The following is a 20,935-nucleotide window of genomic DNA, read 5'->3' on the forward strand; positions in this document are numbered from 1 at the left end:
ATCTCTCCACCCCTGCCCCTAGTTTACCCAGGAGATCTCTTCTAGTTCCCCTTCCCACAGAAATCCATGCATCCCTCTTTGGTCCCTCCTTGTTATCTAGCCACCCTGGGGCTATGGACTGTAGGTTTGTTATCCTATACTTTACTCCTAATATTCATTTGTGAGTGAGTACATACCATGTTTGTCTTTCTGGGTCTGGGTTACCTCATTCAGAATGATTTTTTTTCTAATTCCATCCATTTCCCTACAAATTTCATGAGGTCATTGTTTTTTACAGCTGAGTAATACTCCATTGTATAAATGTATCACATTTTCCTTATCCATTCTTTGGTTGAGGAAGATCTAGGTTGTTTCCAGGTTCTAGCTATTATGAATAAAGCTGTTATGAACATAATTGAGTAAGTGTCCTTGTGATATGATTGAGCATCCTTTGGGTAAACCTGGGTCTTGAGGTAGATTGATTCCCATTTTTCTGAGAAACTACCATATTGATTTCCAAAGTGACTGTACAAGTTTGCACTCCCACCAGCAGTGGAGGAGTGTTCCCCTTACTCCACATCCTTTCTAACATAAGCTGTCATCAGTGTTTTTCATGTTAGCCATTATGACAGGTGTAAAATGTTATCTCAGAGTCATTTTGATTTGCATTTCTCTAATGACTAAGGATGTTGAGCAATTCCTTAAATGTCTTTTAGCCATTTGAGATTCTTCTGTTGAGAATTCTCTATTTAGATCTGCACCCCATTTTTTAATTGGATTCTTTGGTATTTTGATGTCTAGTTTGAGTTCTTTATATATTTTAGAAATCAGCCCTCTGTCAGAAGTGGGGTTGGTGAACACCTTTTCCCATTCTGTAAGCTGCCATTTTGTCTTATTGACCTTGTCCTTTGTCTTACAGAAGCTTTTCAGTTTCAAGAGGTCCCATTTATTAATTGTTGTGTCAATGTCTGTGCTACTATTGTTATATTCAGGAAGTAGTCTCCTGTACCAGTGCATTCCAAGGCTACTTCCCACTTTCTCTTCTAATCAGATTCAGTATAACTGGATTGATGTTGAGGTCTTGATCCACATGGACATGAGTTTTATGCAGGGTGATAAATATGGATCTATTTGCATTCTTCTAGATGTTGACATCCAGTTATGCCAGCACCATTTGTTGAAAAATTTTTTTTCCCATTGTATAATTTTGGCTTCTTTGTGAAAAGTCAGGTGTTCATATATGTGTGCATTTATGTCAGGGTCTTTGATTCAATTCCATTGATTTATGTGTCTGTTTTTATGCCAATACCAAGCTGTTTTTATTACTCTAGCTCTAATAGAGCTTGAAGTCAGGGATGGTGATACCTCCGGAAGTTCCTTTATCATATAGGATTGTTTTAGCTATTCTGACTTTTCTGTTTTTTCCATATGAGGTTGAGTACAGTTCTATCAAGGTCTGTGAAGAATTGTGTTGGGATTTTGATAGTGATTGCATTGAATCTGTAGATTGCTTTTGGTAAGATTTCCATTTTTACTATGTTAATCATACCTGTCCATGAGCATGGTATATCTTTCCACTTAATGATATTTTCTTCAATTTCTTTCTTTTAAGACTTAAAGTTCTTGTAATATAAGTCTTTCACTTGTTTGGTTAGAGTTATTCCAAGATATTTCATATTATTTATGGCTATTATAAAGGGTTTTGTTTCTCTGATTTCTTTCTCAGCTTGTTTATCATTTCTATATAGGAGGGCTACTGATTTTTTTTTTTAGTTAATCTTGAATCCTGCCACATTACTGAAGATGTTTATCAGCTGTAGGAGTTCCCTGATAGAATTTTGGGGGTCTATAAATAGCAAAAGTTTGACTTATTCCTTTCCAATTTGTATCCCCTTGATCTCCTTTTGTTGTCTTATTGCTCTAGCAAGAACTTCGAGTAGTATATTGAATAAATATTGAGAGAGTGGACAGCCTTGTCTTGTTCCTGATTTTAGTGGAATTGCCTTGAGTTTCTCTCCATTTAATTTGATGTTGGCTGTCGGCTTGGTGTATATTGCTTTTTATTATGTTTAGGTATATTCCTTGATGTCTCTAAGACCTTTATCATGAAGGGGTGTTGGATTTTGTCAAAGGCTTTTTCAGCATCTAACGAGATGATCATGTGTATTTTTTTTCCAGTTTGTTCATATGGTAGATTACATTGACAGATTTTCATATGTTGAACCATCCCTGCATCTATGGGATGAAGCCTACTTGCTCATGGTGGGTGTTTTGTTGTTGTTGTTTTTAATGTGTTCTTGGATTTGGTTTGCCAATATTTTATTGAACATTTTTGCATTAATATTCATGAGGGAGAGTGGTGTGCATGTAATTCTTTCTTTGTTGCATCTTTGTGTAGTTTGGGTATCAAGATAACTGTAGTCTCATAAAAAGAATTTGGCAATGATCCTTCTGTTTCTATTATGTGGAACAATTTGAGGAGTGTTGGTATTAATGACTGTTTCTACTTCCTTAGGGGTAATAGGTCTATTTAAATTGTTTATCTGGTCTTGATTTAATTTTGGTATGTGGTACCTATCAAGAAAACTGTCCATTTCTTTTATATTTTCTTGGCAAGGGACAAAAAAATATTTTTGTTTAAACTAAAGAGACTGAGGAATATTGACTCCTCCCCCCTTTTTTTAAAATAATTTTTTTAGCTGCATCTTGAGCCTGGATAGAAAAAAACAAACTTCTCTATGTCTGCACAAGCAGTTCCTTTTCTACACAGAAGTTTCACTTCTATTCAAAATAGTTCACAAGTCACCACAATTAATAAAACATATATGCATACATAAAACAATTCATAAGTCATCACAGTTAATAAAGTCTATATGCACAAGTGAATTCAACCTTGCTCCCTTTCTGCAGTCTGAAAAGTTCAAAAAGTCAGTTCTGATACCAGTCTTCATGTTCCACTGACAGCCCAAGATCAGGGCCTGGCTAGTCAGCCGCCCTGAAGTCTTTGTATTGCTGTCCAAGTCATAAGTGAACAGCTCCAAATATGAAGAGTCCCATTACCAAAACTTCTTGCAGTTCCCCTTGCATTCAACCCAGTTCAAACCAGCATCTCTAAAGCCTCACTCTGAGCTACAGAGGCATTTTCAGTTAGCCTTCCCCTAGGCCATTTGATCTAGGGCAAAAGCTGTTAACTGGTTGAAGAGCACCTCTTTGTACAGCCAGCACGAACCAACAGCAAACAAACTGCCCCCTTTGCTGCTGCTTCCGTTCAACTTCCACAGTCCTGGACTGTCTGTGCCTCCTGTCACTGGCATGTCCACACAGGTTTCATTGCTATGAGCTACGGCTCTCATTCAGCAACACTGGGTAAACCCAGCCTTGGACAGTCATGGCTGCTGCACCCCCACCTGCTCTGCCGGGGCAGCACAGCCAAAAGCCATCTCAGGGCAACTCCATGGCTCAGCCTCATCCTGCTGCTGGGAGCTCAGGTTGGCCTAGGTTCCTGTGTCTCAGCCATTCGGCCTGGAGCACGGCTCTGCCTCACCTCAGAAGTTCTGGATTTGCTATTCCAGCTGCTTGTCCAGCTACTGCTTCTCTGCCCTGGTTAGCAGCCTCTCTGAAGGGCGTTTGATGCTTGTTGCTGCTCTCTGTTGGTGTTAGCCTCTCCTGCGCTATCTCTGCTGGGCTCTGGCTGCCAGGGACTCCAGCTCTTGGTGACAGACCTGCTCTAGCCGCTTGGGTCCAAAGTTTCTGCTGCTCTTCTCCAAGCTGCACATTCAGGCTCTACCCTGCATACTCCAGGCTCTACCATGCATACTCCAGGCTCTACCCTACATACTGCAGGCTCTACTCTGCACATTCAGGCTCTAATCTGCATACTCCAGGCTCTACCCTGCAAACACCAGGCTCACCAGCCAGGAAGCTTCTGGGTGATTCTTTTGTCTCTGCCTCCTATCTCATTTTAGGAGGGCTGGGTTTACAGATGCTGGCTACCCTATCCAGTTTTTTAAATTCCAGGTCATCAGGCTTGTGTGGCTGTTGCTTTTACCCACTGAGCTGTCTTCCCGCTCCTCTGTTGTTTTAAACTATAACAGTAGCTGGAACACAGCTGGGTATCTCTTTTGTATCCACATCCACTGCCCTCTTGAACTTGCTTGAAACTTTAATTTGTCAAGTATTTATCTATATGGAAGAAAATGGTCAGAATGTCTTCACGTATAGGCTGAGTCTTCTAGCAGTTTTGTTAATTAAATGCTAGAAGACCTTTCCAAGTTGTAGAGTGGAAGCTCTCTAAGGTGTTGTGTGGCATCTCTGATAGACTTAAAACAGCTGCTGGAAAAGGAAAGCGGCTCCAGAACGCATGGATTCTGGTAACGAAACTCTTCATTACACTCCCTGAAAGATCCTTCACTTCGGATCTAACCCAGTTCCTCCCCGCTGTTATGGTTTGGCTTGGCTATGATTTCATTTCCATTTGGTTTGATAAGGATTTCAGCGAGGAGCTCAAGAAGAGTTTACCTGTGATTTTTCTAAAATCTGTCTGTCTGTCTGTATACCTGTGTGCATATAATATTGTTAAAGTAAGATCCGTCAATAGCCTTAAATAAGTTGTCTGTAATCCTAACCATTCTCACTTTGTTACTTTAACTTTAATCATAAGTTCCTTTTTTTTTTTTTTTTGGTTTTTTGAGACAGGGTTGCTCTATGTAGTTTTGGCACCTTTCCTGGAACTCACTCTGTAGACCAGGCTGGCCTCGAACTCACGGAGATCCGCCTGGCTCTGCCTCCCCAGTGCTGGGATCAAAGGTATGCGTCACCATTGCCCAGCTTCCCTTCCATTTTTATAGCACACATTTTGCATGATTACATTCAATGTATACAGTAGTTAAGAATAATGTTAAAGTCTCCATTCATTCACAGTTTCCAAACACCTATGAACCCAGAGTGATCCAATGTCCACTCTTGCTGGGAAGCCCTACGTGCCACATGAGTCTGCTCTGACTCCCACCTACCTGCCAGAATTTGGTGGCCCCCACTGCTGATCTAGTTGTCTTGATTTCTTGGCTGTCCACACTGCCCCTGCCGTGAAGGTTGAGTCCCTTGTCCGGATTAATCTTCAGAATCTGGAAACAGTACAAATAAAGCTTGAAAGGATTTAAAACAATGGTTTCCAACTGGTCCTCCCTGGGGCTCTGAGGTTTGCCTTGGAAAGCCCCTCCCTCCTGCATAGCAGCAGGCGAAATGGCCCTAGAGAGGGCTCGGTTCCTCTTCTCTATGGCCATTGCACTCTGATTGGCTCAGTCGTGTGCTTCGGGCATTGTTTCACTATTCAGTGAAAGGTCCTGGTGGCTAAATAGTAAGATGAGAGAGATTGAAATTTGATGTCCATGATACTAAAGCTCCCTTTACAGATATTATAATTTCTCCAAGACAAGGAAGTGAGCACCAGATTACCACGTCTGATGGCTTCCTATTAGGGCTGTAACTATAATCTATATACTATACAAGTCTATATAAACTATAACTACAAAGGAAATACAAATTTAGAAAAATGTACAGAATTCTGCTTCTTTTTCCAAAGAGGAAATAAAAAGAAACCCTTTTCATATTCTCCAGAAGGTTAGTTTTACTCTAGGAGGGAACTAACTGAGCTGAGGTCACACAGGGAGGTAAGATGGGGACGTGGATCCCTCTGTTGTCTTCTACCTTGTTGTCCCCAAATGCTCATCACGGCAGCCAGCAGCTTCTTTGAAGTAACCTGCCGTCATTCTATTCCTGACTAGGAAAAACATGTTTTATTCCTCTCCAAACTAAACATATGTCATGAGAACAAACAAAACAACAACAAAAACATTCTTTTTATCCTAAATATCTCTGCCCTCCCTCCCCCCCAATAGACATGCTTCCTCTGTGTAGGACCGGCTGTCCCAGAACTTGCTCTGTAGACCAGGCTGGCCTCAAACTCTGAGATCTTCCTGCCTCTGCCTCCCAGAGTGCTGAGATTAAAGGCATGTGACAAACCACCACCCATGTCTTAAAAATAGTATTTCTGAAGGAGGTTTTTAAAGACCAATGGTAAGAGAGGTGGAAAAGGTGGGCTTTAGGAAGATTTTCCCTTGAATCTGTGGGTTGCAGTTTAATCAATAAAGGGTATGTTGAGCATGATATGACTTCCATATCAGCCACACACCAGCAGGATTTGGAGATAAATGAGAATGCCTTAATGGAAAAGTCACAGACTGAAGTGGAGAGCCAGATAGACATTTACTTCAAGACAAACTAGGGGACTTGAGAAAGGCATACCGTGCCACCAGCGGACAGAAGGGAACAGAACTCGCATCTAGATTCTGGAAAGGGAGGGCCACAGGAAGACCAGGACAACACATATTGCAACAGGTGGCGTTTTAATGGGCTGTAAAGAATGACTAGATTTTCTGCCAGCCCAGATGGGGTGCAAAGTTTTCCAACAGATGGAAATAGTGTGATTAAAGGCATAGAGATTAGACTAGAAAGGACATGTTTGAAGAACAACAAGAAGTCCAATGTAGACAGAGTACTAAAAGTCTATTGGGAAAACAGGGAGGGGGGCTTGAATGGAAGGCTGTTTTGGTTGGATGATGCTAAGTACACTTGCCAAGCTTAAGGCTGGAGGCTCATCCTTGGAGCTCACATCCAGACAGAAGAGCTCAAATTCCTTGGGTAAATGGGAACTGAACAGATGACAACTTCAGGCACTCCACTGGAAAGGACTTCAGTGGGTAAGGGGTCCTGGAGAGATGCCACAGCCGCTTTGGTAACGATCTTAAACTGATGCGTCCCGTGACCCGCCATTGTGTTCAGTACCAGGCAAGCCATAGCAAGCAACTTTGTGAGTTTTGAGTAATAGTCTCCAAGACAGAAGGATACCCTACTAAGTTGAGATTCCTAGGGGCAGAGCCTGAGCCCTACTGAGTATTGTGACCAAGCACCTAGCCTTATGTTGAGCCAGGGGTTTGGGTACCGCATGAGCATCGGGGGTAGATGATGATCTTGTAAAGGAAGAGCCAGGCAAGCCAAATCTAGGCAGTGAGGAGAACATAGGGAGTCCAGATACCACACAGTGGTCAAGGAAGAGAACAAGGAAATGGGGGATGATCGTTGAGCATTCAGGTGTCACCAGTCACCCTTGGAAAGAATCTTTCTTTCTATCCAGAGGCTGAGTGGTAAAGAGTTAAGGGGTGAGGGATGGAGAGAGGAAGGAAAGCTGAGCAGCGTAGTAACAGCTTAAATGAATTTAGCACGTCTTCTTTCAGTGTTGAATATTCTTTTTGAAGTCAGTGATGGGATATAATTGAACTGGGTCAAATAGATATAATTAAGCTGGGTCAAAACATAATACAAAATTAGATACATCTGTCCTTGGGTTCCTCAGTGGCAAAGATCTGATTTAAATTCCTGTTGACCTTTTCAGTGAGTTCTACAATTTATGCTCCTATTTTCCCACAGACCCTTAACATCTTTTTTTTTTCATTGCATCTTTTATCCCTTTACTCTTTTTTTCTTTGTCTCTCCTGCCTCCTCACTAGGCCTCACTTTCCTCTTTGAAGGCCAGGAAGTAGGGGTGTGGTAGAGAAGATTAATGAATGTCATTTCAGTGAGTGATGGTTTGAAGGACATTGTGCAAGCTTGGCTGAAACCCAATGGCAGGTTGCTCATCCGAGCCTCCATGATGGCCCTAAGGTGGGCAGCGGGCAGCAGCCTTCCACACAAGGAGCTGCTTTGATTCCCAGACTGGAGTGATCAGAAACATCTGATGAACTCTGTTTTGTTGTTGTTGTTGTTGTTGTTTTGTTTTTCTCTCTTTTAAAAAGGGAGCTAAGCCTCACCCCCAAAATCTGACTCAGTGGTCTAGTCCATAAGGATCTGGCTAACCCCACCTTGCTTTACTGTTACTTCCGGTGCTCAGCCGGTTTAGTAACAATCTTTAACTCATGCACCAGTGACTCGCCATTGTGTTCAGTACCAGGCAAGCCATAGCAAGCAACTTTGCGAGTTTCTACTGTCTCCAAGACAGTAGAAGTTAAAGTAACTTAGTAGGGGTATGGTGGTCATATGACTGTGATCTCAGAACTCAAACTGGAAGGAGGAGGCAAATCAAGACTTTATAGTAAGCATGTTGACAGCTGAAGTTACAAAGTAGCACTTCTCTATCTGTTTTTTTCTCTTTCTCTTTCACACACACTCACACAGGCATGCACACATACACACACACACACACACACACACACACACACACACACACACACACCAAATAATAATAAATACCTTGAAGTATTCAAAAGCACCTCACTTGGGAGGAAGTTTTTGTCTACTAGTAAACAGTTTGCTCTATCAAAGATGGCTGTGAGATCTGAGCAGACATTTCTCCACCCAAAGTCAAGTATCCGTGGGAAAGGAATATTCAGTGTAATCAACCAGGAGAGAAATGCAAGGTAGAACTACCATGAGAGAATGCCCACCAGGGCAGCTGTCATCGAATTGAAGATGATAAACGTGCTGTTGAGACTATGAAGAAATTGGAATGCTCAGGCAAGTAGGGAATTGCATCTGCTTTGAGAGACAGTCTGAAGTGTTCAAGGTTGAGGTTCAAGTTACCGTATAATCAGGCTGTTCCTGTATATGCCCAAGAAAATGAAAACATACACATAAAATGTGTATTTGAGTACTACGTAGGACATTATGCATAATGGCTGAAAAGTAAAATGGGATCATTTGTGAACATGTAAACATGTGGACATTTCCATTGTTTTCTTCTTCCTACATTTGTAGAACCTTCCTTTTCTTACTTTTCCTCTGCCAAACCTAAATACACCTGTTGCCCCCATTGTCTAGGACAGTTGTCTTACTTTTCCGATTATATTGCACTCAATATACAGCCTTAGCTTCTGCAATAAAAATAACAAAGGCTTGGCTTGTATATTATGTGCCGTGTTCTCTTTGTTAGAAAGAGCAATATTCCTTGTAATCTTCATTTGTTTCTACAATGGTATGGAATTTTGTCACAGAGCTATGGATGTATACACAACAAAATTAACATTAATTATTTTATGTCCTTGAATATATAGTTAGCACATTGTGGTTTCCCCAATTCCCTTAAAATGAAAATGAACAGGTTTTTGACTAATCAAGATTGAAATTAGTTTACACATAGAATTAATCACTTTTAATTTTTTGATGTTTTCTGTTCTACCATGAGTTCTATCATCTTATCAGATTTTTAAATGTACAATACACTGTTGTTAACTAGCCAGATCATTACACCGTGCATCTAGAACTTACTCATTTTGCATAAAAGAAGCTTCATCTCTGGTAATTAGCAACTATGTTGCCCACCCCCAGGGCCCCTGACACTACTCCACACTCTACACCTATTAATTGACATTTTTATGTGCATTGCATAAGTGAGATCACATAGTGTGCCTCTTTCTGTAACTAGTTTATTTCAGCTATTGTAACATCTTCAAGGTTCATCTATATGTTTTATATTGCATGTCTTTATTAAATCTAAACACCATTCTAATTGTGTTTATACTACTTCTTCATTCTCTGTTCCTTTTAATTCAGTGGTTCTCAACCTTCCTCATGCTGCAACCCTTTAATACAGTTCCCCAACCATAAAATTATTTCCCTTGCTACTTCATAACTAAATTTGCTATTGTTATGAATCATAATGTAAATATCTGATCTTTCCGATGGTCCTAAGCAACCCCTGTGAAAGGGTCATACAGCCTCCAAAGGACTTGTGACCCACAGATTGAGAGCCATGGAAGGAGAATGACTGCCTTATAGTTACTATGATCCAGTTTTTCAAGTGATCTTGAAGGGTGTTCTGAGCACCAACCACCCTATGTTGTAAATGACTGAAGATCTTGTAGTCTGGTTTGGGAGGCCGTCTAAGATGCATTGTTGGTTCAGGCATTATTATTTGATGCACTATCAGCAATTGAACAATGCAGTTTTCTTCTGCTTGGGTATGTTCACCACATCACTGGTGTACACTTTCTTGGGATGAAGATTTATAGAAAGTCGTATGTTTTGATTGTTGTTGCCTCCTGTATCTGTGATCTTGTTGAGCATGGAGTATAATTTCATTGGTTTTGGAGGACACTAATTGAGTGGCCATATGCAAAGAATCCTCCTGTATTTAAGAACGAAGCAGGTATGATGGTGCATTCTTGCAGGGGCAAAGAGACCTGGAAACATAAGACATCACATGTTAAAATGAGAGTATTAGAAGGACTTGATCTCTTCTTAAAGGCTTTTTAAAAAAAAAAAATCATTAGGAAAATAAGATATGAGCAGGCAGAGACAATAGTACAGGAATTAGGTACATCCCGAACAGAGATCAAATACTGTACTAGTCAGAAGAATGGATCCTAAATTAGGCTAAAGAAATATTCCTTAGTAGGTAGTGGCTAAACAGTGGAGGAGCTGGAGAGGTGGTTTTACAGTGAAGAGCACATACCGTTCCCCGGAAGGCCTCCATAATCTTTGCGCAGAAGATCCATATTCCATTGCCTGCACCCACACTGGGTGGTTCACAACCACCTGTAATTCCTCTCTAGAGGAAACCAGTGCCTCTGGCCTCCAAGGGCTCCTTCAAACATGTGCATATATCCACATACACACACACACACAAAGTTAAAAATTAAAGATAAATCTTTAAAAAATCGTGTTCTTATGAGGCAAATCTATGTCTCATAAATTAATCCAGGGATGGTAGTGGCATATAGGAAGTGATAATTTAGGATATTCTAAAACATCATCCCATCGCTGTACTTATAAAAGGCTTCAGTTTCCTCTTCTTGGGAACAAAGGTTTGTATCGGGTTAGCCTGCCAGCTGGGATGCCTTTGTGACTCACGTCCACTTCCTGCCTCAGCTGCTCTCTGCTTGCACCTGTCCTCTGTCAGTCTTGCGTCTGCTCAGAGGAAGCTAGAGGATCTAGCAGAGGGGGAAATACATTCCTTTCATTAGATGATCAAACGTCTTTTTCTAGTATGCTTACTTGACCAAGGAGAATAACAAAAATCAGAACAGAACAGACCTGCAAAGCAGTTTATGGATCCAACACAAACACTCAGTGACAAATATGCTCCCACAGGGCCTGGAGAAACAGCTTGGTGGTTAAAATGTTTGTCATGCTGTTGTGAGGACCTGAGTTCGGATCCTCTAAACTCATGTAAAACTGGATGTGGTGATGCATGTCCATATCCAGGGCTCTTAACTTTGGAGGCACAGGGATCCTTGGGAGCTCACAGCTGGCTAGCCTGTGTACACAGTGGTAAAGAACAAGAGATCCTCTCTCCAGCAAGGTGGAAAGTGAGAACTAATACCTGAGGTTGACCTCTGGCTTCTGTACATATGTGCCTATACTTATGCGTGTGCACATGCGCACACACGTATACATACATACACACAAATGCAGAGAGATTTTTTACATTCCATAATATTCTAGCATGCCAACTTTCTAAGACCTTTAACCTTGTCTGAATTCTCCCTACATCCCTTCAGGTAGGAAACAGACAGGGTTATTATTAACTTCCCTTTCTTGGCCCGAGATCTAATCTGGACTTAAGAGAGGTTGGTGAGTGTGCCTTGAGGGCGGTATTCAATGAGTGTTAGTTAAGATGGCATAGGATTTGCTTTCAAAACTCCACCCTTAGAGTACCATGTCCACCTAGGAATCCCAGTGAAGCAGATGAAATAGACAACCCTTCACCCGCCCAACCCTGTTCAGTCCCTGGGGTGATTGTCCCATGGGCTCAGGTATGTGATGACTAATGTCCTGTCCAAACAAATGTGTCAGCCCGGCTTACATTTTCCAATGGACCTTTGCAATTTCAAGCTGCTTCTGTAAACAGTGTCTGGCTATGCTATAGGTTATTACCATTTTGCATCCCCCAAACTTAACACCAGGTAATTATTTATGTCTCTTAGTTTATTTGGAACACAGGAGGGGTTGGGAGAGTGGGTGGGAAGATGGGCCATGGATTTAATTTATGGCTTGGGCAAATCCTTTCTGCTGTTCCTCACTCCAGTGTTTACCCAGCAGTCATCGGGGCACAGAGAGCTATACATCCTGATGATGAAGTGCCATGGCTGCCTTCAAGACCAAAGGCATCTCATAAATTGTGTCTTCTCCTCGGATTATTTTAGGTTAATTTGCTTCTTTGTCAGAATCTCCTCACAGGCCTAAGTAGGCTGTGGGGGAAAGGTGGAGGTGTCCCTGCTGCCTTTGAAGACAGGATGAGGCCTTGGCTGATTTACAGAGATAAAGCCTTTTTGATTTGACAGCCTCTTTGCAGTCTGAGGACTGCCCTTGTTCCCTGTGGCAGCTTTACTGAAAGTCTTTCTGACAAACAAAGACAACTACTTTCTTCCCATTAGCACAGAGGAATGCCAAACATTCTGCTTTGAAAAAAAAAATATCAAGAGTCCGCCACAGAGATACCTTCCACCTAGCCTCCAGTGACACCCAAAATGTTGGCAGTTAACATGCACCATCCCTAGCAATTACATCCAAAGGAGGAGCAGTCAATATATCCCCGGCCTGCGAACAAAATTAATATCCTCCATCTTAACTGATAAAAGGGTGTTTTATCTATTAAAAATTGTAGACACATGGAATTTAGTGAGTTCTTGACAACAAAAGTGAGTGTGTAAGGTCACAATACACACATGGTGCATTTTCACACTTTCCACAGCAGTGAGTCCAAAACGAGCCTTAAATCATCGCCTGGATAATGGCTAGGATACAGGTGTCCCAGGCCTCCTAAGGGTATTGGTTTCTGAAATTGCCTGTGTAAATCACCGGGACTTTAACAGTTCCGTTGTCAGATAGGATGAGCACTCACTTTGTGTAGCTATTCTTCTCCATTCACTAAAATAATTGAAGATGATCAGAAGTTCAGAATGTGAGTCTTAGAAGAGACATCACCCAAGAATTCATTGGCTACAATGGGAAATGAGAACCCGTTGCCATCATGAGTAGTGGTGTGAATGTGTGCATGTGTGTATGAGTATATGTGTTCATATGTGTGTACAGTGTGTGTGTGTGTTTGTGTGAATGTGTATATGCATATGTGTATGTGTTTGTGCATATGTGAATGTGTGTATGTGTATATGTGTATATCTGTTAATCTGTTATGTGTGTATGTGTACATCAATGTGATAACTCTGTGTGTGTGTGTGTGTGTGTGTGTGTGTGTGTGTTGTACCATTTCATAAAATGTCAAGCTTCGTGTTAAAAATAGAAAAGCAAAGAGCATAGTTCAGAGTTGCTATTCACTTAGCAAATGCTCTCAAGGTTGCTGGGGGATTGAACACAGTAACCTTTTCCACCACTAATTCTTCAGAGTCCCCTTCAAGATGTCATTTCTTGACATCTGAAAACTCAATAAACTTTTTAAATCTGGTCAGTGGTTAAGTCTGAATGTGGAGAGTGCTGGAAGAGAATCCAAATCCTCTCAGAGTTGTCCCACAAAGCAAGGCAAGGACAGTTACAGGACTGGAATGGGAGATCTCTGGCAGCCTTTCATTCTTCCAGATAGAGCAAATGTCCCAGCAGCTTGTCAGCCACACTGAGGCCCTGAGCAGTGGGAGATTTAAGCACACATGTTGATGAAGCAGGGTCCGTTTGATCACAGGTGAGTATGGATGTCTTAGCAGCAGACACATAGCAGTGTACAAGCTCTTTGTGGGAAGGAAACAAGACCGAGTCCAGGAGGATGGAACCTTTGTTTATTCCACTGCCTCCTAGCACCCACTGAATTCAGTTTCCTAGATTTTTATTATCTTCATTAAATGTGATATCCTGAGTACTGAATATACGTGTGTAAGCCCTGTATCCAAAGAGCTCAGAACTCAAAGACAAGCATCCCCAAATGGGGCTCAGAATGTAGCTCCATTGGTATAGTGCTTGCCTAGCACCCCCAAAGCCCCTGGGTTCCATCCCCAGTATGGCACACACCTGAATCCCTAGCCGCTGGGAAGCAGAAAGAGGATGATCAGAAATTCAAGACAATCAATGGAATATATAGTGAGTTTAAGACTAGCCTGAAACACATGAGACCCTGTCTAAAAAAAAAAAAAATCCTGACATGTAGAAAGTGTATATAAATCATTCCTTCAACTATCTGTCTAGCACATTTTCCTTGAGCCCATATTGTGTACTAACCAGGCACTGAAAATATGTAATCAAATGAAACAAATACGGTCAGAGAACTGTGTCTAGTGGATAAAGTTCTTATTAATTACTTCTTTTTTTTTTTTTTAACTATGGGATGAATCATTGGATTCCGTATGGATTTGGGATGATGTTAAATGTCACTTGGGGTTGTGCAGCATTTTTCCCACTTACATAACGAGCTAGGCACTAGAAAAGACACATCCCACATGCAGCCTGGTCCATACACAGCCCAGGATAACTTCAAGTGTGACTCAGCACCTCCCTAGGTGATAACAGCATGTCACATTGTCAAAAGTTTGGCCAGTCCTGAGATCAGAGCCTCCCAGCTGTCACTCGGTACTGGGAAGCTGGTGCCACCAGTGAACTGAGTCCCTTGTGAATATCCCACCTTTCGGCCCAGATGGCGTGGTGGCCTGTTGGCTGGCATGAGGGGCCTAACTTCTGGCTGAGAGAGAGAAATTGACGTCAATTCCGTGACAAGAAAGGTGGGCGAAATCAGGTATCCCGTGAGACTAACAAATTACGGCAGAAAATGAGCCAGCACATCTCTGAGCCTGGATGGAAGCGGGAGCGATGGATGAGGTTTCTGCGCCCCACCCCCTAAACAGGACCAACTACAAACATTCCTAATGGGCGGGACATCTGCCAAAGGAAACAGTTTCCCAGAGAAGGAGGCTGGGGACTGACGGTCCTGGTTTATACGTCCTCTAGCTGCGAGGAGAACAGCTCTGTCAGGTAGAAAGTGCTCACCCCGCACCCCGAATCTACCTCCTGTGACGTAGAAAGGATACCACCCCGCAAGCCGCTCATGCAGACTCTCTGTGGTCCAAAGAACGTCCATGTCAGTTTATATAAGAAAGCGTCAGTTCACCCGCTGTGGAGACAGGGGCTGCTTGTTCCCAGCTGTAGGACCACTTTGAGGCTCCCTGGTAGGATGTTTATGTTGAAAACACTTAAGAAATTCCTCTGTTTTCTCCGAAGTGGTGTGAAAGCTTTCTCTCTCTGTGTTCCGTGGTCAAAAACAGGATGCCTTTTGAAGTTTGTCTGTGTTCTGATAGACCATTTAGTTTTAATTCTGTTTCATGTGACACTGTTCCTTAGTGCCTTGTTGGGATGGGACCACGTGACAGGGGAGAGTCAACCCATCTCCTTGCCTCCCAAAGCCATCCTCTTTCACAAACAGTTTTATAACTGTGAACCCTCGTGTTGGACTTGCTCTCTTTTCTAGATACCTCATCTGGCGATTGTCTACCTTATAAACAGTGTGTTCCTGGATTTGAGAGAGTACCTTTTTTTTCTGTAGTTTGTTGTGCTGTGTTTAAAATTTCATGTGTATGGGTATGTTAGCTACATGTATGTCTGCGTGCCATGTATGTACGTAGTGCCTAAGGAAACCAAGAGGAGGGCCTCAGATCTCTTGGAACTAGAGTTACGGATGATAATTAGCCACTGTGTGGGTGCTGGGAATCGAATCCAGGTCTTCAGGAAGAGCAGCCGGTGCTCTTAACCACTGCGCCAACTCTCCAGCTCCCGAGCAAGGGCCTCATTTTTATTTGCTTTGTAGGCTTTTTGCTTTGCTGTGTTTTGTTTGTCTTGTCTTTCCCTCCCTGTGGCTGTTGCAATTCAGAAACTTCCAGCCCCTCGCTTGGATGTTCTACCGATGTGCTCTCTGCAGTGACGGGCTTCCCAGCTCATGGACGTGCAGTCTTCTTATGACGTCCGTATTGCTTTGAGGAAACAAGAAGGGATAGCGTATGAAGTGGTTCATATTGTGAGACTCCTCAGACCTGGTAATGTTTACCCAGTGTTAGTGGGAAGCAAAGCATTCAGGGATAGAGGAGGAATCGGCTGGGCTTCCCCCTTCATTTCCTGGGTCAGCCTCTGATCTCTCTCCTGACATCTCTTTCTCCCTCCTGGCCCAGCTGTGTTCCAGCCAGCCACCTGGCTCTGGGCCACCTTGTCCCCTCCTTGTGGATATACCTCTTTCTGTCTTCCTCCTTTGTTATCATTCTTTACACCGACTTCTCCAACTCCTTCCAAACCACATTCTTTTCCTAACCCTGATTAGCAGGGACCTTGGACCTGCTTCTTCTCTAGTTGACATTGTATCTAGTTCTTTGGAAACTACCAATTTCTTTGTCTTTGGCAGGACCTGGTGAATAAACTAGTCCAAACTCGCTGAAGATGTCACTCGTCAGGAGTTGGACAGAAGCTTCTCTGGCCTGTTCTGGCCATCAACTCTCCCCTTGTTGTCCAGTCTGCTTATGCACTCAGCCAGTACTCACTTTACCTGTCTGGTGAATCCATCTATGACACCCCAGAGTCCCACTAGTGATGAAAACACGTCACACTTCCGGAGCATCTGCCCTCTGTATTGTGGAAAGATTAAACGCAATTGGAGTTGGGTCAAGGCGGTGTCAGATGTCATACAACTCGGTCCTTGTCGCTATGTTAGTTAAGTCAGCTGACAGCATCCCTCATCTCAGGACTTAAATGCCTGGAACCATAGTTACATGACATGTTGTCTGTCCCTCTCTTCCTGAGCGGTGGTATCATTTTACAGAAAGAAACTAGCCTGATTCATAGCAATGAGGAGGACAGTGAAAGCCCATGTTTCTCATCTGTCCGTCTCCATGAAATGCTTCTGGGGTTAAGAACCTGCAAGAGTTCCAGAGATGCCACAGTGTAAGATCTGCCTGGAGAGCTTAGACAGCACCTTGTGGCTATCAGAATGGTGCCTTTGTTTATGTGAACCTAAGCACAGCACACTTTTCTACAGGTAACACAGTCAAGACCGGAGATAAACAGAGCAGGCATTTTGACAATGAACTCCTGGTGTGTCTTGGCTGAGAAACGTGTGTGTGCACATCCTACATATAGTATAAATATAAATAAAATAATATAAATACATAAAATAAAAGAACTATGTATCAAATGGCCTATTTTCTTTTCATCTATACTTGTCTGCACGTTTTCAATGATGAAAATAGCCTGTAGTTTTTCCTGTTGAAAAGCACACACTCTATACAGTGTTTTGATTTTACAAGATCAAGAGAGTTATGGAGCTGCATGTTGGGGAAGATTCATATCTTTATCGGCAGCACTGCTCTCCACATTTGAAGATGGCTAAGGTGATGCGTTTTATGTTACGGATTTTGACCACCTTGGAAGCGATAGCTTTAAGGAAGAATAGACACAATGAAAGGGTCGTTAAAAAGAAGTTGGCTCCCCCAAAATAATGCTTACCCCTCCTATTACCCAATGTGAACATAAGGCATGCAAAAATGCATTTTATGTAAATAAATTAGCAAATGAACACTTAGGACGATTTGATCATACTAGGTTGAATCTGTACAAAAGGGTTGTTGGGTGCTTTGAATGACGTCATGGGCAGAAGCTGTGTTCATTTTCCTCACCTAACAGCTTGTAGAGTTGCAGAATAACTTCCAAAGCTGGAGGAAGAGAAGGGGCCACTTAGCTGGGAGAACTGACTGTCTATGGACTTTGAGAGCCATTGGGAAACACCAGCCTCAGTTTCTCTTGGTTTCTCTGTCACTTAGATGCCCAGCCTACAGAAGGAGAGCGAGAGATATGGAACCAGATCAGTGCTGTCCTCCAAGATTCCGAAAGCATTCTCACAGACCTGCAGGCTTACAAAGGCGCAGGACCAGAGATCCGAGACGTAAGTCAATGGCAGCACTGAACTGACTAAACCCTTTAGGGAGAAGGAAAAACCTTACACATACATTGAGTGCATGTGCATAAACATACACACACACACACACACACACACACACACACACACACACACACACACTTGCATGAAATTTACCGTGCCTCTGACCCTGTCCTCATGAGAACACACCACTGTCAGGATGCTGCTGAGGAAAAGTCTATTAAGAGGTGGCATTTCTGCTTCAAGGTCACCATAAGTATAGAAATTATTACAGACTGTCAAGGACACAGTGTATCGCCCAAAAGACAAAATAGTTACAGCGTCCACTCTCCATAATGAGCAGTCTTTAGATGAATCAAGTGCTAATGGAGAGAGCTGAGTCTTCCAATTCCGATTTTCTCTTAACCCAAGAACACAACACCAAGTGAGACTAGACAAGATCTACCTGAGACCCATTAGCTTTATGTTCAAGTGTTGAAACTGCCTTTGAAAATGAGTTCTTTGGGGAATCGTCCAGATAATCATTGTCAACTCATGTGGTTCTAATCCTCAAAGCACACTAGGGATTTCATTTTTTTTTTTTTAAACTCAAATCATTCAGGGTACTTTGGTGTGGGGTAACTAGTTTTCTTAAACTGAAAACTCATCATCACCCCCTTTTTCTCCTGTGTAGGCCATTCAAAACCCCAATGACATTCAACTTCAAGAAAAGGCTTGGAATGCGGTCTGCCCCCTGGTCGTGAGGCTGAAGCGGTTTTATGAATTTTCCATCCGGCTTGGTGAGTGAATACTAGAGTTATCATGTCCCACATGGCACTTCTTTTATTATTATTATTATTATTATTATTATTATTATCTTGCCATTTGAGAGAGTAGAGGGAACAGCTCTACATGTTGGAAAATATCCCCCACTTGCATATTATGAGGATATTCACAAGCAACTTCCATCATTCTTCTTTCTTTTGATCTGCCACATTCTTCTTTCTCCGAAAGTCATTGATTGGCACATGGAGGGTTTCTTCTGGCTCATGGCATCATGACACTTTGTCACTGTGTTCATCTGTGTCCAGCTCTTCAAAGCCTACTGATATCATTTCTTTGAGACTTCTTTTTTATTGTTTTATATGGGCCTGTGTGAGTTTAGGGACACCATTGCGTAGAAGAACTTTCAGAGGCCAGAAGAGGGTGTCAGATCCCTTGAAACTGGAGCTACAGATGGTTGTGAGCTGCCATGAGGGTGCTGGGAACCAAACACTGGTCCTCTCTAAGAGCAGCAAGTGCTCTTAATTGCTGAGCCATCACTCCAACCATGGTCTTGGTTCTTTATCTATCCCTCCTATCTCTCTATCTATCTGTCTATCTATCTATCTATCTATCTATCTATCTATCTATCTATCTATCTATTCTTTTCTCATACATTACAACCTGACTGCAGCGTTTACTCTTTCTCATGCATTGCATCCTAACCACAGTTTCCCCTCCCTCCATCCATCCATCCATTCCCCCTTCCCTCCCTTCCTTCCTTCCCTCCCCCCAGATCCACTCCTCTGTCTCCCTTCAGAAAAGAGCAGTCCTCTCAGGGTTATCAACCGAACATGGCATAACAAGTTACAATAAGACTAGGCAGAAATATTGATATCAAGGCAGGACGAGGCAACCTAGTAGGAAGAAAAGGGCCCCAAGAGCAGGCAAGAGAGTAGGAGACACCCTCACTCCCACTTTTAGGAGCCCTACAAGAACACTAAGCTACACACCATAATATATATATATATGCAGAGGACCTCAGTCAGACCAGTACAGGCTCTGTGATTGTTACTTCAGTCTCTGTGAGCCCCTATGAGCTCTGCTTAGTTGATTTTGAGGGCTGTGTTCTTATAGTGTCCTTGACCCCTGTGGTTCCCATAATCCTTCCACCCCTTCTTCCATGGGGTTCCCTGAGCTCTGATTAATGTTTGACTGTGGGTCTCTGCACCCGCTCCCATGAGTTGCTGGATGAAGCCTCTCTTTTGACAACTGGATTAGGCTCCTGTCTATTGGTCTCAGTTGTTACTTAGTTGGAGGATAGAGTTTATCCAGTGCTATAGTTTCCCTACCCCCAAAACCACAATTAGCTGAATGCAAAATGTCAGAAAATAAACTTAGCATTTTTACTTGAGATCTAAAAACAAAAATAAAGCTGCACAGAAACAGCATGACTCTGCAGAAGCTGGAGTGGAGGCAAATGAGGCTGACAGCCTGGCTCCCTGCCACCAGCAGTACGGTGTGATCGCTGCCAGTGCTTGGGGTTTCATTTGTTAACATAGTATATTTAGAGTGGAAAAGGTAGTCAGCAACTTCTGCTTTAATCTGCCTCTAAAATGAGTGCCATATTTTAAAAGGAAAACCAAAATTAAAACCATGACTGTGATTTTGAGAAGGACTTGATGTTAAGACCAGCTGAGGAGGTGGTACAAACTGATTTCACAAACAAAGAAGGTTGCCTCAGGTGCTCAGGCAGAAGAGAAATCGAATTCTCTGCTTCCTCGCCGTGCATCTGGATGTAGTGAGCTGAAATTCCAACCTGAGTTCTACCTCAAGAGGAAGAGAAAGAATTTGCATCTTGTGAACTATCCTGTCTTTTCAGTAACTAGATTTTTTACCATCGGAGTGCCAACACCAATAGTAGTCCTAGTCAATACAGGAAGTAATGAACATATCTACTTTTTAAATAAAACTTTATTTATAAAAACAAGCAGTGGGCCAGATTTGGCTTATGGGTCATAGTTCATCAACTCCTGCCATAGAAGATCGGTTAAATGACTTTGCTATTAAAAGATAGAGGGAAGCAAAAAGAGTGGGGAATGATTAGAAATTGGCAAATGGGAGGGATGAGATTATTGTAAGAACAATGACTAAGGTAAATGTAGTAGATTTGTAGAGGAATATCCTGGGGGTGTAGAAACAGAGAAGCACGCTAGAAGAGAATTTCCACTGTGTGTGGAGACCAGAGGTTGACACTGGGGTCTTCTTCTGTTGCTCACTGACTAGCTAAACCACCCAGCCCCAGAGATC

At 42.4% G+C, this 20,935-nt stretch overlaps 1 protein-coding gene across 1 annotated transcript in view; it reads left to right on the plus strand.

Annotated features, from left to right (window-relative positions):
* Cyria (CYFIP related Rac1 interactor A) overlaps positions 1-20,935 on the plus strand; it is a 67,974-nt gene that overhangs the window by 33,863 nt on the left and 13,176 nt on the right. Inside the window, exons 3-4 of the mRNA XM_059248369.1 lie at positions 17,769-17,890; positions 18,558-18,663. Of these exons, the coding sequence (XP_059104352.1) occupies positions 17,769-17,890; positions 18,558-18,663 (228 nt within the window). The remainder of the gene's footprint in view (positions 1-17,768; positions 17,891-18,557; positions 18,664-20,935) is intronic.

This window comes from Peromyscus eremicus, chromosome 22 (assembly GCF_949786415.1).
Source record: "Peromyscus eremicus chromosome 22, PerEre_H2_v1, whole genome shotgun sequence".
Lineage (NCBI taxonomy): Eukaryota > Metazoa > Chordata > Mammalia > Rodentia > Cricetidae > Peromyscus > Peromyscus eremicus.